General features: G+C 53.0%; 6 protein-coding genes across 6 annotated transcripts; 5 read left to right on the top strand and 1 right to left on the bottom strand.

Annotated features, from left to right (window-relative positions):
* Positions 1-566: 566 nt before the first annotated feature.
* Positions 567-2,102, top strand: AYL99_07912 (hypothetical protein; the record flags this gene model as incomplete). Its single annotated transcript, XM_018839420.1, has 1 exon — positions 567-2,102. One exon carries the CDS (start codon positions 567-569, stop codon positions 2,100-2,102), a length of 1,536 nt encoding a protein of 511 aa, XP_018690541.1.
* Positions 2,103-3,048: 946 nt separating this feature from the next.
* Positions 3,049-3,855, top strand: AYL99_07911 (hypothetical protein; the record flags this gene model as incomplete). Its single annotated transcript, XM_018839419.1, has 1 exon — positions 3,049-3,855. The coding sequence occupies one exon, from the start codon at positions 3,049-3,051 to the stop codon at positions 3,853-3,855; it is 807 nt and encodes a 268-aa protein (XP_018690540.1).
* A 242-nt stretch (positions 3,856-4,097) lies between these two features.
* On the bottom strand, positions 4,098-6,232 carry AYL99_07910 (hypothetical protein; the record flags this gene model as incomplete). Its single annotated transcript, XM_018839418.1, has 2 exons — positions 4,098-6,068; positions 6,119-6,232. 2 exons carry the CDS (start codon positions 6,230-6,232, stop codon positions 4,098-4,100), a joined length of 2,085 nt encoding a protein of 694 aa, XP_018690539.1.
* A 303-nt stretch (positions 6,233-6,535) lies between these two features.
* AYL99_07909 (hypothetical protein) lies at positions 6,536-6,981 on the top strand (the record flags this gene model as incomplete). Its single annotated transcript, XM_018839417.1, has 3 exons — positions 6,536-6,559; positions 6,654-6,843; positions 6,911-6,981. The coding sequence occupies 3 exons, from the start codon at positions 6,536-6,538 to the stop codon at positions 6,979-6,981; spliced, it is 285 nt and encodes a 94-aa protein (XP_018690538.1).
* A 2,629-nt stretch (positions 6,982-9,610) lies between these two features.
* AYL99_07908 (hypothetical protein) lies at positions 9,611-10,577 on the top strand (the record flags this gene model as incomplete). Its single annotated transcript, XM_018839416.1, has 3 exons — positions 9,611-9,837; positions 9,887-9,976; positions 10,034-10,577. The coding sequence occupies 3 exons, from the start codon at positions 9,611-9,613 to the stop codon at positions 10,575-10,577; spliced, it is 861 nt and encodes a 286-aa protein (XP_018690537.1).
* Positions 10,578-12,037: 1,460 nt separating this feature from the next.
* AYL99_07907 (leukotriene A-4 hydrolase/aminopeptidase) lies at positions 12,038-13,915 on the top strand (the record flags this gene model as incomplete). Its single annotated transcript, XM_018839415.1, has 1 exon — positions 12,038-13,915. One exon carries the CDS (start codon positions 12,038-12,040, stop codon positions 13,913-13,915), a length of 1,878 nt encoding a protein of 625 aa, XP_018690536.1.
* Between the last annotated feature and the right edge of the window lie 579 nt (positions 13,916-14,494).

Raw genomic sequence — 14,494 nt, 5'->3', positions numbered from 1 at the left:
CTGGCTTTATATATATATTTATACGCCCCATTGAAACGCCGACGACATGGTCGATCTTCCCACCGGGAGAGCCGCCACTCTCTTACAAAATCACACCATGATAACACTGAATCATGGAGGCCGGGTGATCCTCTCCCATTATAGGGCTTTGATTCTATCCAAGGCGGGGTCTCGCAATCTGGAGAAAGGTCGCCAGCCAAGACATCTACATCGAAATGGTGGTAAAAGACGGTGCGGCGAAGGCCATGCTGGCCTTTGTTTGTTTGGCTCCGACATTAAAGAGACAAATCTAGGCATCCTCGATCCATGGACAATGATCTCGTTGTTATGTTCAGTTGTCGACTCTTGTTCTGACTTGCTTTGTCTGGACAAAGACATGAGAAGACTGTATTGTCTGGAATCAGGAACTACTCAGTCTTGTACCAATAGATCTCGAAACAGCCTTGTCGAAGCGAGCTGACCCCGAGAGTACTTAATGTCGTCTCGATGTCAGGGATGCTTCGAGGCCTGTCAACAACTCGCCTTTTGCATTGTGAAGGCCTCAAAACCTCGAAACCACTACGAAAATGTCTGAAATTGACTGGACCTGGATCGTGCAGGTTGCGCCGCCGTGGTGGGTGCCTATCTTTCACCGTGTCATGGCTTTCGGAACGTCGCTGGATGTAACCCAAGATGAACAAGCTGTATCCGACGCTGTGCAGACTTTCGCCCTAACCCTGCCCGCTGACCTAACACGAATACAACAGGATGATTTCTGCAGTGTCTTCTACGAATCCCTGAATGACCGTCACGACCGTCGCTACCGACTCATGATCCACTTCAGAAACAGTCTCCTGCGGACCACGGATCCTCTTAGTGATCACGCATCCAACTCCCTTGTGAGGGACTTTGCCAGGGACACCATTGCAAATTTGACTGACTTGGATCGCATGCAGACCGAGATCGAAAACTTTTGTGCAACGCTCTTGACGCCTCAAGACCCCAGGGCTCTAAGAGCACTATTGGTCGTGGAATTCAAATGGAGTATTGATAATTTCCGGCCAGATTTTCCACAGATCATGGGCCTATTCCAAGCTTATGTGCAATTGCACCCCTCGGCAGTTCATCCTCACCCCAGAGATCGTTTCTCACATTTCACGCATTTCTTAACCCCCCAAATGTGGCAGCGGCTCTATCAGGCACGACCGCATCTGCTTGCGCCATTCGAGCCGGTGGTACCACCAGTCGAGGACGGTTGGGGTGTGGTGATGCCCTTGTGGTTTAGGCCAGTCTTGCCCACGGACCCAACATGGGGTGAGGCATTGAACGTGAGTAATGTGGACACTGAAGGCTCACGCACGCTTCTGGAGGCTTGTCATTATGCTCATGATATGCTCAACCTCCAACTTGCGTTGAACGTGGTGTCCGAAAGAATGGTCGACATCGTCTTCGAATTCCTGGTTGAAAGACCACACGACGTACCAGGCCATGACGCGCTCGCAACACTCCAACGAAGTAGGGACGACCTGCGAGGCATGTATTTCGTGGAAAAGTACGAAAATGGTGATGATTTCTCCATAGAGAATTGCCCTCTCATTCGTGACCGGCTTGAGAGGGAAGAAGCGCTCCTCGATCAAGTCAGAGCCCGCCACGTCGACGCAGAGCGTTTCTTGGTGGCCATGGAAGCTTCCTTCCTGGGCGCGAGAGATAGATTCTTCGCTGCCGCCTTACGATATGAACGAAGCAAATATCGACAATTCATCAAGTCGGCCGTGAATTCTTTGAAGACGGAGCGATTGAGGCAGATCGACTACACGCAGAATGTCCTCCGCTCGTGGGAATATGCTTGGGAACCTCCAGTCATGCCGCCTTTTCACCAAGATCATACCATATGTCCCATCTGCCAGGAAGATCTTGGCGGAGAAGATGGTGAGATCGTGGCCGACCCAGTAGTGACCGGATGTTGCCAGAGGCCGTTCCACATTGACTGTATTCTTTCGTGGCTTCTCGAAAAGATCAACAATGATGCTGGCATGACCTGCCCTATGTGCCGAGATAGGAAGGGCTCCGACTTCTTGGCGGATGTGTTGGAAATGAAGGTGATGCAGATGGACAACTTGTGATGTTAGACGATGGTAAGGGTACCCTGCTGAGTCTCTTCTTGCGGACATTTGGCTTAACGAGGCTGGTCCTCCACGCTGATAGAACATAGTGTCGCTTAAATGTCAACGGGTTTGACATTTGTATTCTCTCATTAACGCTCAGACTTGCCCCACGCCTAGTTTCTCTTCATTCATATCGTTTCCTGCGTTGAATCAGGCTCTGTGTAGTCTCGTGTTAGTTACGAGACTTCTCTCCGACATCCATCCTGATAGTCCTTGCACATCCATCCCATCATGTCTCACTAAAGAGGGAACTTGGTACCTTGGTCACCTCATATTTGCCAGAACTGAACTCGACAGCTTTTGCTGCCGCAATGGACCCCCCATTCTAGCATGGTACACCCCGGGCACGACAGAGATGCTCCATCAATTGGATATACATGTATTGGGACAAGAGGGTTGCGTACCTGGTGATTGGGAACAAAATACGCCGAGAATGGATCGGCTACTTGGCCGAGCAATGCTGAACGGTGCACAAGGCATAATCGTTGATTGGTCGCACGGAGGTGGTGAGCGGAAGCCAAGACTTTGCTTTTGTGAGGCTTTCTTCGCTGAGCTCACCGAACAACATACACAACAATTACTCAACATCTCTATCCCAGCAAAGCATCACACAAACGTCTGTGAAACAGAGAGAGAGGCCGTGCTGCTGTCGGAATAGGTTGAGCAAGTGCTTTCTTGGCCTTACAAGAGACGAGGAAATCGACTGGAAAGGAAATATCTTGGAAGAGACTTACAGAAGTCAGCGTTGTAGCTCTGTATCTGAGTACTTCCAGGTTTGGTCTTTCGCCTCTGGGATAGGCTTGTGGGCACCAGAAGGGGACCACGCCTCATAATTGAGGCTTTGCTTCGTCACCAGGCACTTCAATTCGACCTGAATCAGTCTTCACCCAGGCAGTCTGTTACAATGGAACCCCCTACGCTCCCACTCGCCACGTCTCACTCAGCCTCCTCTCAGCACCCGACTCTCCTCTCACTTGAACTACTGACGCCAGCATCATTCTCCGAGTTCGGCACAGCCATCAGCCCTCCATTCGAAGCGTCGTTGACGACTCCTCCTCGCTCATCCGCGTCCATCCCTGTGCCGCTGCACGCCCCTCACCAACCCGCCCCGGTTTTTGCCAACCAGAATTCCGCGCTGAAGACCTCTCCCATCTCGCAGTTCAGCAACCACTACCCTGCCGCGGCGGGGGCCCGGGCCTCGACGCCTCAGATGAGCATGTTCTCTTGCTTTCCCAGAAACCTGAGCGGCATCGGCATCGAGCCGTCCCGCTCCGGGGACAGCGCCTTCTCCTTCAGGGTCTCGATCCTAGAGCGCCACCCGTACACGACCCAGACGTTCTGTCCACTCGGCCTGGCCGCCTCGGACTCTTCAACGGTCTTCCTCGTTGTCGTGGCGCCCTCCCTGCCTGCTTCAACCACGGCGGTCACTTCCAGTGAGGGCGAAACAACCATCACCAAGCCCCCTGATCTGGCCCGCCTCCGGGCCTTCGTGGCTCGAGGAGACCAAGCTGTCACCTATGCCCCGGGCACGTGGCATGCACCAATGGTTGTATTGGGCCAGCGACGGGTCGACTTCTTGGTCACGCAGTTTGTGAACGGTGTTGCCGAGGACGACTGTCAGGAAGTGCTACTGGGACAGAATAATGTCAGGGTAGATTTGAGTGGATTGGGGTTGGAAGGGTCTGGATACAAAGGGAGGCCAAAGTTATAGGGCGGTGTTCAAAGGTCATGCAGCATCGAGAAATTGGAAACCGATCTACAAAAGGCAGTCGATTGCGATGTCAATTCTCTTCCTCCACATTGACATCTCGCCAAAACAGACATACTCAGGGGGTATCATTTGCCAATCCAAAGCAAACACGATCCGGCCACCGATTGCCATCGGGAATTTCCAGATCAGGATGGCATGTTATCCAATACTGACACTGCCAACGCAAGGGCTGGTCAGGAGCATCACTTTCCCCCCTCAAGCTTCGTCACCAGCCTCTTCATGCTTACCCATTCGTCCATGCTGGCCTCGCCGTTGCCACATTGCAATCCCTTCCCGACGTCGAACACGGTAACAACACCGTCAAGTCCACCGACCGCCACGTGGCTGCCTCGTTTCTCCTCCCATGCCAGCTTGTTCAGCCCTTTGAACGGTACCACTCCGTTTTTCCCCCTCGTGGGGCTCACCTTGGCGATCGGGACTTCCAGATCATAACTGAGGTCAAACACCTCCAACTCTCCCGCCCCCGTGGCGCAAGCAAACACCGATGGCTTATGCGGCGCCCATTTTGCATCGTAGACGAGATCTTCCCTTGCAAGATTGAGGATAGGACTCACAATTGTCGGCGCGGTCCCTCCTGCTGCTATAGTCGAGGCACTCGTGCTGGAACTCGCAGCGGGCTTCACCCGCCACAGTTTCACAGACCAGTCAGAGCTGGAACTCAGTAGTAGATCCCCCAGATCAACAGGTCCTCGCGCAGGGTGGAACTGCGAGGACATGACTGGCGCAGTGTGGCTTTTGTAGGCGACGCGGGTGTCCACGCCTGCTTGAGCTCCCGCTCGATCATACCGGTGGCAGGGGTAAATCGTGCCTTCTTCGGTGCCGACAAGGAAAAAGGTTGGGTCTGCAGCCGGAAAACTCATGCTTGTGGGAGCAAGGTCGTCAGTTTTAGCTGGAGGTGGGGTGTTGAGGATAAGATATTCTTGGGCTTGTGTAAGCATATCCACCGACCAGGAGCAAACCACGCCGTCCATGGAGGCAGTGATGATGTTATGAGCATTGGGTGTCCCCACGACGCTGATACTGTAGACTGGATGTGTGTGTCCAAGGTGGGATCCCGATTGTGGCGTTTTCTGGACAGGCTGTCCCGTCCGTCCGGACGTTCTAGTATCCCACAGGCATATCTGACCTGAATAGCAGCCGCCAATAACGAGATTGGGATGAAATGGTGAGAACCGAGCTGAAAGAACATCGGATGACGCCGTGAACACGTACTCCGGCCGAGACGGGGCATGTGTATTCCACAACAGAACCAGACCGGCCGGTTCATGAGGAGCAGATGGATTTTTGGTGTATGAAGACAAGAGAAGTTCATTAAAGTGTGGAGAGAACTGGATATCCGAGACGATGCGTCTGCGGGTATAGCGGTCGGAAAACAACTGAAAAGACTCGCGTACAGAATGGGACTTTTTGCCAGTTCGTGAATAGGGCGTGGCATCATTGTTGTCGTCATCGTCGTCCAGCGTTGAGGTACGAGTATAGTCTGCCAGCAAATCATACTCGTCGTCCATGTCTAGGGCACGCTCAATGACCTTGGAAGAACGCTCAACGAAGGAAACAAATTCGGGAGAGGCCACCACAGCATTGAGTTCAGTACTGGTCAGCGTACGCAAGGGAAACCGCTGCTGTTGGTGAGAACCGGTTGATATTGAGATTATTGACTCTCGATTGTGTGCAGCTTGTAATTCTTCCTCAATTTCCTTCCGCAGTGCTTGCCGGATTTCTTCGTCTCTTTCTTGGTCACGCCGGCTGAGCCGTTTTCTCTGCCGCAGTGACAGCTCATCATCGTCCGAAGGCTCTTGTGATTTGGCGGCTTCTTCGAGATACGGTTCTGTCTGCACGCCCTTGGTGTACGTGATATATTCCTTCTTTGAAGGCACAGGCTCATGGGCAGAGGCATCGACAGAAATAGGAAACGAAGTATCCGTGCTCTCGGTCTGCGTGGCTATTGATTGCATCAATTTCCTCGGCGATTGTTCGACATCTTGCTGAGGGGTGATTTGCCCTGTGATTGTGCCCTGGATTGAACTCGGTCGACTTCCCCGTCTGCTGGGCGACGCGGTCGAATCTTTGTCTCTCTGCCGATCGATTAGACTGGAGACGAGGTGGTCAATCTCAGACCTGCGCTCCTCGGCCGTTTTGCCAGGTGAAGGGGCCTAGAGATCGTGAGTACAGACTTCAACTGGCCGTCGACGATCGTCCCTACCTCGCCGATACTCTGCCGGCTCGACGTATACTGTTCCTGGCGAAGTTCCCTCTGTCGGCGTAGCTCTGCAAGGCGAGCCTTCTTGGCCAACAGCTCGTCCTTACGCGATGACATGGTGGACTGAGATTCGCACGCCAACGGGCATGAGGTAGAGACTGTTGAGAGATTGGATCATGGGGGTGCGCGCAGCCCTAGAATCGCGAGATCACGTGATGGAGAATCCAAAAAGACGCAGGGATAAGCTCGGACTTCCCCAAGAAACAATTTGCAGCTTCAACTTTCGCAGCAGTTATTTTCAGCTACTTTCGACGCCACAGCCGTTGTCGGGCAGAAGAGAACGGCTCTAGGACGACAGTCGCATACTTGAGCTCTGAACATCGGGCTCGGTTTCTGCGACTCAGGTGCGGCGGTGTCACAATGTCAACATCACAAGGAGTCAATGTATGTATGCCCTTCCTCGCAGCCCAACATTTCTTCCAGACGCTGAATCTATGGGCTTTCGCTTGGCCACAAACCAGCTGCTAACTGCGTACAGGTCCTCCGGTGGTCAGCTCTTGTTGCGGGTATCTTCTACGGATTTTCGCACCAAAGAACCATCAACGCACATACTGCAGCTGCACGCGAGAAGGCCGAGTACGACCACAAAGCCGAATTAATACAAAAAGCCAAGCTGGAATGGGCGAAGAAGACGCTACCTCCCCAAGCGAAGACTGCCAGTGATGACAGTACGTGAATGCTCTAAACTGACCGCCCGAACAGAGTGGTGGAGGCATGGAACTGACCAGGAAATAGTCATCACGGATCCCAATGACAAGAACTTCGATCTCGAAGCATACCTGACAAAGCTATCCGCTGAAACCTGAGCAACGATGACGGACAAAGGGGCGAAGCGACCTGAAAAAACCTGAGGATGGGTGGTGTCTCGAAAAGCTTGGGGAAAACCACGATAGATTTGGGCGTTGAAATCGAGTTGATACCTAAATGATCTGGTCTTGGGGATGGCAAATGCCACCCTTGCACCTGAAGGAAAGCGCTGGCAGATCTCATACAGCTTGTACATACTGGTTGAAGGCACGCGCTATTCTAATGTGCGCTGCATGTAAAATCATGATCCCATTGACAAGAAAGAGGGATCCCTCCCCCCTGGCCCGACTGCACGCTGCACATCGCAAATGTCGATACCTGTCGCCGACTCGGACGTTAGCTTGTGCCAACCGTGGTCGAATATTCGAAGGAAGGCCACACCCCTACATATAGAGAAGTTGCCGCCCGTCGAACTACAATCACCGAATCGGTTCCCTCCTTTGACAACTGCAATGGGCTATCTGTCGGAGATTTCAATGCTCTTTGACACCCAACGCGTGCCCTGCAGATACTAGACCTTACCGCCGCCTCCCATTGCAGACAAGAGGATGTGAAATACCCCGGCCTCGCTGTAGGAAGCATGTTTCAGGGAAGGCATGTGCCTCTAGCCTTCTGCAAGCATTGACGGCCGAAGTCGGCACAGTTATGGCCTTGTCGTCCAATGGACGCACGGGAGCTCTCTGTAGAGGCAATTGAGACATGTCATATGCGATCCCGAAGAAAGGATTCAGTCAGCCCTTATGCAATACCCTTTCTCGCTTCTCCGCATTTACCAGAATTGACCGGAACGAAGCTGTGAAGCAGATATGTGCCGCTCATAGCGGATGGGAACCGCCTGTTCCGGTATCACGTGACAGTAGAAAAGCTCCACCCAATACGAAGGCCAGGTAGACTTTTCACCCGTAATCCACACTGGCCAGCGAGGCGGGAGATGCACCCTCGCGTACGTGGTTAGCAGCTCCCCTGATTCTTCCTCCATATTTTCACTGGGTCAACGGAAACTGGAACCGCCACTCGCAACCTCCATCAGCCCGTCTGTCCGATCGATCTGGTCAGACGCTAAAATCCTCGACGGTGACCAGACTCTGTTCTCGAGAGGTTGGAGGGAAAGGCTAACCAGAATAACGGCTCCTTTTGCCTTTCGAAGGATCAGACAACGAAGCTGCCTGTTCCTGAGGCTGTTCGATGCAACAAGAAGAAAGGGGAACAAGTTGGCACCGCGCTGCAATTCCGGCATGGAGCTAACACTACTGGATAGTATGATGGTGCAAAGACCTTTTCTGATGGCGACTGGAGACGGCGATCCGGAACCGCAAATCAATCACCGCTTTTCTCCTCCCTTGTCCTTGTTGACCCCCTTGTGAAGCTTTGGCAACAAGTTCGAGCCCTCCCCAGCCACCCTTTTGGGCTTCGATCACCACTCCCCCCTCCTCAAAGCTTTGTGCTCGCCAAATCAGGTGTCACACGCCTCGGACAAACACCGAACGAGTGTCAGAAAAGAGCTAGACGCCAGAAGTAGACAAGCCAGTCACAGGAGGGCCGCAGGCAAGATTTTGCGGCAGTGCGTTTCGCCCAGCAGGCAATGCACTGTGCTCTTTATTTGTGTGCATACATGGTGCTATGACGGAAGACTAGACTGCCAATGGCTGATCGACACCCCCTCCCAAGACGCTGATGCAATGCTTGCCCAGGCAGATACACATCCTCTTCCACACCTCCCGAGATCGAATCTACGAATGGTATTGGCGCCAACCCCGCAAACTTTCCTCTTCCGAGAAGCCCGCGTCCAGAGGTGGTTTTGTAACGCTGCCTACCACGTCCAGGACGTGGTGCACCCTGGAAAGTCCGGACGCATTCACTCGAGGCGCTACAGGACTCCAGCCTCCTAGCCCCTTTCCAAAATTTCCGTGCCTTTCATGATCCAAGATTCCGGACGAGCCCTGGCAGAGAAATGGGTCGATCAGAGCTCGAAGATCGTCGGGCGCTTGTGCAAAAATCGAATAAGGAGACACCAACAAGACTATCACATCACCAGGACCTTTCCTACCCCAGTATTTCCCCGCAGCTAGGGTAAACCAGTTCAATGAGTTAGCCACCGTCCTAGTGTCGAGCTTGAGACGCCGTCTCGCCTGATCATTGGCGGAGATTTAAAGCCACCCTGAGCTGTACTCTGGAGCTTGGACTTGATTCAGGTCGATGGCGCCCTGTCTGCCTATGCGACTGGTGGGTTCATGGCCTGGACCCTTGCTTTTCCGCTCTGTCAGGCATTTGGCTCAATTTCGCGGCTTGCTTCGAAAGGTGCTATGGTGCATTCGACTCCACCAAGCACTGAAAGGATGGTGGTGGTTCGGTTGAGCGGCTTAGGGGCTCTCCCCTCCACCGAGAGGAGAATCATCGATCGACCTGTGACGCGACCATCAGGATGTCCTATATTATTTGAGTCCCTCCCTACCGGTTCCCATGCAGAGGATGCTACGTGTGCTTTTGTTCCTTGTTACCGCCGCTGCAAGTCTTCTCCATTGCCTCTAGGTTCGAGCCCTCTGACCCTTGACCTGGTCCCCCGTGCGGCACCTATACCTTAATTGTATTCCTACAGAGCTCTACCCTCAAGCATTGAACATTGTCAATATGGCCGCCAACGTGCCCGATGTCGAGAAGGACCATGCCGGTAGCGACTCTGTCAACGGCAAATACGACCTCCATCACGATCATCACAACGAAGAGACTGCTCTCAGAAGGATCCGGACCGCCGGAAGCATTTCCATTACTCCAGAGCTCTTCGAGAAGATCTATCTTTCTCCCAAGAATCGGGTTTCTAACAACATTCGGTCGACTTTTGGTAACCCGACTCCTCTGTATGTCTCCCTGGGATCTTTTCTCCTTCCGCACGCTGACCAAACTAAGGGCTCTCGTCGGATTTCTCCTGTCTTTGACTCCTCTTTCAAATATCCTCCTAGGATGGCGAGGAGCCGGTGGGCTTGGCGCGGCCGAAGTGTAAGTCATGGAAGATTACTTGGATGAAGTTCCAAATCTGACGGACGGGGTTGACAGGGGCGTCTACTACTTCTTTGGCGGTCTGCTCATGGTGTTGGGTGCATTCCTGGAATTCATCCTGGGCAATACCTTTCCTTTCGTCGTCTTCGGCTCCTTTGGTGCTTTCTGGCTTGCGTTTGGAGCGACTCTGACACCATATTTCAACGCATCCATCGCCTACGACCCGACACATCCGGCTCAATCGTCTTCGGATCCTGTGTTTGCTTCTACATTCGCCTTCTTCCACGTCTACATGGGAGTTTTGTGCTTTGTCTACCTGATCATCGCGCTCCGAACCAACCTCGTCTTTGTGGGCATCTTTGCTCTCCTCGTTGCCGCATTCGCATGCCTGGCAGAATTCTTCTTCGAAATTGGTGAGGGCACAGTCAACATGACCATGCAACACGCCGCCGGAGGTCTCACGTTCGCTGTGTGTCTGTTGGGATGGTATCTCTTCTTCGTGCAACTTCTCGCCGCTGTCGACTTCCCTCTCAACCTCCCTGTGGGCGATCTGAGCCGATACATCAAGGGAGCAAGCGAGAGGGCTGAGAAGTCCGAGTAAACGGATTGGATCGTTAGGGGGGTTGTTCTTAATCGGGACTGGTAAGACGAGGCATGAGCGGCGGGAAGCGTGCGTTGGCAAGGGATGAAGGAGAAAATTCTTCGCAAAAGGATGGGGTGGTATGCATGGGATCCAGCCTCTCGCAGCTGCAGACATGTTGGGTAGTCGAGCAATGAGCACATGACTGAAGGTTTGGGTCCGACTCATTACGATACGACAGCTGTTTTGAGTAAAAGAATATACCTTTTTAATCTGTGAATGTAACACAAAGGGATCTTCAGCATATGCAGTCTTTTCCACTGAACTCGTTCATTGACGCATAGGGTACTGTGTACCTTGAGTGACCAACAACGAGTCTCTTTTGTGGCAGGCCGTCGTCGAGCAAGATATTGCGACGAGGCTGTGCGAGGCTTACAGCGTAAAGACGGTGAGGAAGATCTCGGGGACATTCACGCCCTTCTAGACGTTCCAGACAGGTGCAGGTGCCTGCCGTGGAACGCAGCCGTGCTGCCGGAGGAATCATGAGAGCCAGACACGGTCCGAAGACTGAATTTTCCCAGCCCCAGAAGAGTCATACCACCGCATCGGGGGAAAGGTGGTTGCGGGTCATTGGATTCTGGCCATCCCAATCTCCTCTCGTCCGAACTGAGGCTGGTTGGACGACCCAACACTGGGCAACTTTTAACCTGCCAAAACAAAAGACAGGGCTCCAAACCTCCACAACATGTACCCACGTACCGCAAGTAACGCCAGGTTCCTGCTTCACTCATCGAGGCTGGGGTTCTGAAACACACCGCTGACGAGCCACATCACCACAACCATTAGATGGCGTTCTGGTAGTCTTCGGAGCCGACTCCAAGGCTGGACGATGGGTGGATTTGGTGGCTTGCATTTCAGCCCGTGCCGGCGCTCTGCTAGCCCAGAATACAATACCTCGTACTGCGGAAGGGAATTTCCCCAAGTTGGAGGCCTTCCGTCCGACGAATGAGAGACGAAGCTCGGACCAAAGGTAAAGGCTGCAGATAACAGAGTTTGGAGGATGGAAGCTTGGAATTCTTTGAGAGTTAGCACATGCACGGGCGGAGGCAGAATCTTCCGTGATTGAGGATGGATTAATGTTGTTCCGGCTCCGGTGCCAAGCATCACCAGAACTTCACCGCCAGGCTTCAATCGCAGGGTCATAACTTCGCTGAGATCCGTCTCGCGGTATCTTCGTTTCATTCGCTCAATTCCTGCTGGGAATTCTGAGATTGACAGGCTAGAAGAGCCGAAGCAGCTACTTGATCTCTACGCTGATTGGTAGCGGAGGTTGTGCTTATCCCTTTCACCGCATGGTCAGGAGTCCAATCCGGGCCACACCCTTCTTGACACTCAACCGGCCTGTAACTCTATCAAGATTGGCCCTTGGAAAGCCTGGCCTCGTTCCTCCGAAGAGATCCTGTGGGACCACAGTCTGCAACATGGCTACGATGATTCACGCTCCCCGTGACCCGAACACCCTCTCCAATTACAACAATTGGCGGACCCTCCACACCTTCACTGGCTTGGACATCTTGTTCGACGAGCAGAAACTGAAAGGCACCGTTGTCCACAGCTTGGAATCCATCACGGATGGCGAAAGTGACGAGATCTTGCTCGACACCAGTCATGTCCTGATTCACGGCGTCAAGGCGGATGGCAAACCAATCGAGTGGGAATTGCTCAAGCGGCTCGAGCCATACGGCAGTCCCCTCAAGATTAAGCTTGGACGGAAGCCACAGTTGAAGGAGAAGATTGACATTGAAATCAACCTAGAAACGACGTCCTCCTGCACCGCGTTGCAATGGCTGACTCCGGCTCAAACCTCCAATAAGAAGCATCCGTATATGTTTTCACAATGTCAAGCCATACACGCCCGATCCATTTTTCCCTGTCAAGACACCCCGGACGTCAAGGCAACGTTTGATTTCCGCATCAGGTCGCCTCTGCCGGTGATTGCGTCTGGCATTGGGGCGAAAGACAATCCATCATCCCCATCTCCGAATGGATCCTCTCAGCTCTACCAATTCCACCAGAAGGTGCCTATCCCTTCATATCTCTTTGCTCTTGCCAGCGGCGACATTGTCACCGCCAAAGTTGGTCCTCGAAGTCTTGTTGCTACAGGCCCGGACGAGCTCAAAGACTGCAAATGGGAGCTGGAGGAGGATACGGAAAAGTTTCTGCGTGCAGGCGAGTCGCTCGTGTACCCATACGCATGGGGTGAATACAACGTGCTAGTTCTCCCGCCGTCGTTCCCCTATGGAGGCATGGAAAACCCCGTCTACACATTCGCCACACCTACCATCATTTCTGGAGACCGACAGAACGTTGACGTGATTGCTCACGAACTGTCGCACTCCTGGTCGGGCAATCTCGTCTCCAATGCCTCGTGGGAACACTTCTGGCTGAACGAAGGCTGGACGACCTATCTCGAACGGCGAATTCAAGCCATCGTACATGGCGGCGACCAGTGGCGCGATTTCTCCGCGGTGATAGGGTGGAAGGCGCTCGAGCAATCCATCAGTGAACAATTTGGCGAGCAACACGAGTTCACGAAGCTCGTTATCGACCTGAAGGGCAAGGATCCTGACGACGCATTCTCCAGTATCCCTTACGAAAAAGGGTTCATCTTCCTGTACTACATCGAGAAACTGATCTCTAAGGAACAATTTGACAAGTTTATCCCGCACTACTTTGAGACGTGGCGGGGCAAATCTCTGGACAGCTATGACTTCAAGCAAACACTACTCGACTTCTTCAAATCCAACGACACCGTATCGCAAAAGCTAGCCACCATCGACTGGGACACCTGGTTCTACAAGCCAGGCTTCCCACCCAAACCCGACTTTGATACGTCGCTCGTGGACCAATGCTACCGGCTCGCCGATCAATGGGAGAAATTCACCAAGAACCCCAATCCGGATTTCGGACCCAGCAAGTTCGACATCGACGGCTGGTCGGCGAATCAAGTCGTCGTCTTTCTCGAGAAACTGCTCACCTTCGCGGACAAATTGCCGCAGCCGCACGTCAACTACATGGGCTACATCTACGACCTGAAGGAGACGAGAAATGTCGAGATCTCGGCGCGGTACTACCAGGTGGCGATGAAAGCCGGGGACTGGGCGGTCAAGGGATTCGTGACGAAGCTCTTGGGCGAAGTGGGCCGGATGAAGTTCGTCCGCCCACTGTACAAGGGCCTGATGAAGATGGACTATCAGCTGGCGGTCGAGACCTTTGAGAAGAACAAAGACTTCTATCACCCTATCTGCCGCGGCCTGGTGGCCAAGGATCTGTTCGGGAGTAAACAGGAGCAGAAGTAGGATATGTGGCGACATTCCTGAAAAGCCCCGGATGAGCAAAGAGAGGATGGGGAAGATGCTTGTGCCGGACCAGCCGAGCGTGCGCGTCCAACCACCATGGGCTATACATACCATAACACTACTGGACGAGGGAGCGCAAGGAAAATATGACGGATTCGGGCCACGAGCGCCCGTTCCCGGCCGGGAACCCCTCCCCTGGGTATAGAAACTCGTATAGATCGAACGTAAAATCTGAGATCTTTTCCCTCTCACTAGCCCGCGATGGCGGAGGCGTGTGTTCACGCTCTCTATCTACTCTGTAGCGGGATTCCGTTCTTGTGCAAAGCATCCGGCTTTCCAGCTTGCTGAGATACATCCATACTCTTGTAATCACTTTCGCTGGGGTAAGACTATACTTATCTTGTCTCCGTATATTTCGTATATAGTATATACTAAATAGGTATAGCTAACGAGGACACGTGTGTTCCTCTATGTATATACAAAATGTGCACAACACTCTGTCAGCTTTTGTCTCGTCGGAAAATGCCCGCCCATTTAATAATGCCCACCCATCAATAGAACTTCCGGTCTGGTATCCGG

The sequence above is a fragment of the Fonsecaea erecta genome (genome assembly GCF_001651985.1).
Source record: "Fonsecaea erecta strain CBS 125763 chromosome Unknown Scaff7, whole genome shotgun sequence".
NCBI lineage: Eukaryota > Fungi > Ascomycota > Eurotiomycetes > Chaetothyriales > Herpotrichiellaceae > Fonsecaea > Fonsecaea erecta.
Note: the sequence above shows the minus strand (reverse complement) of the source record. Positions and strands in the feature narration are given on the sequence as shown.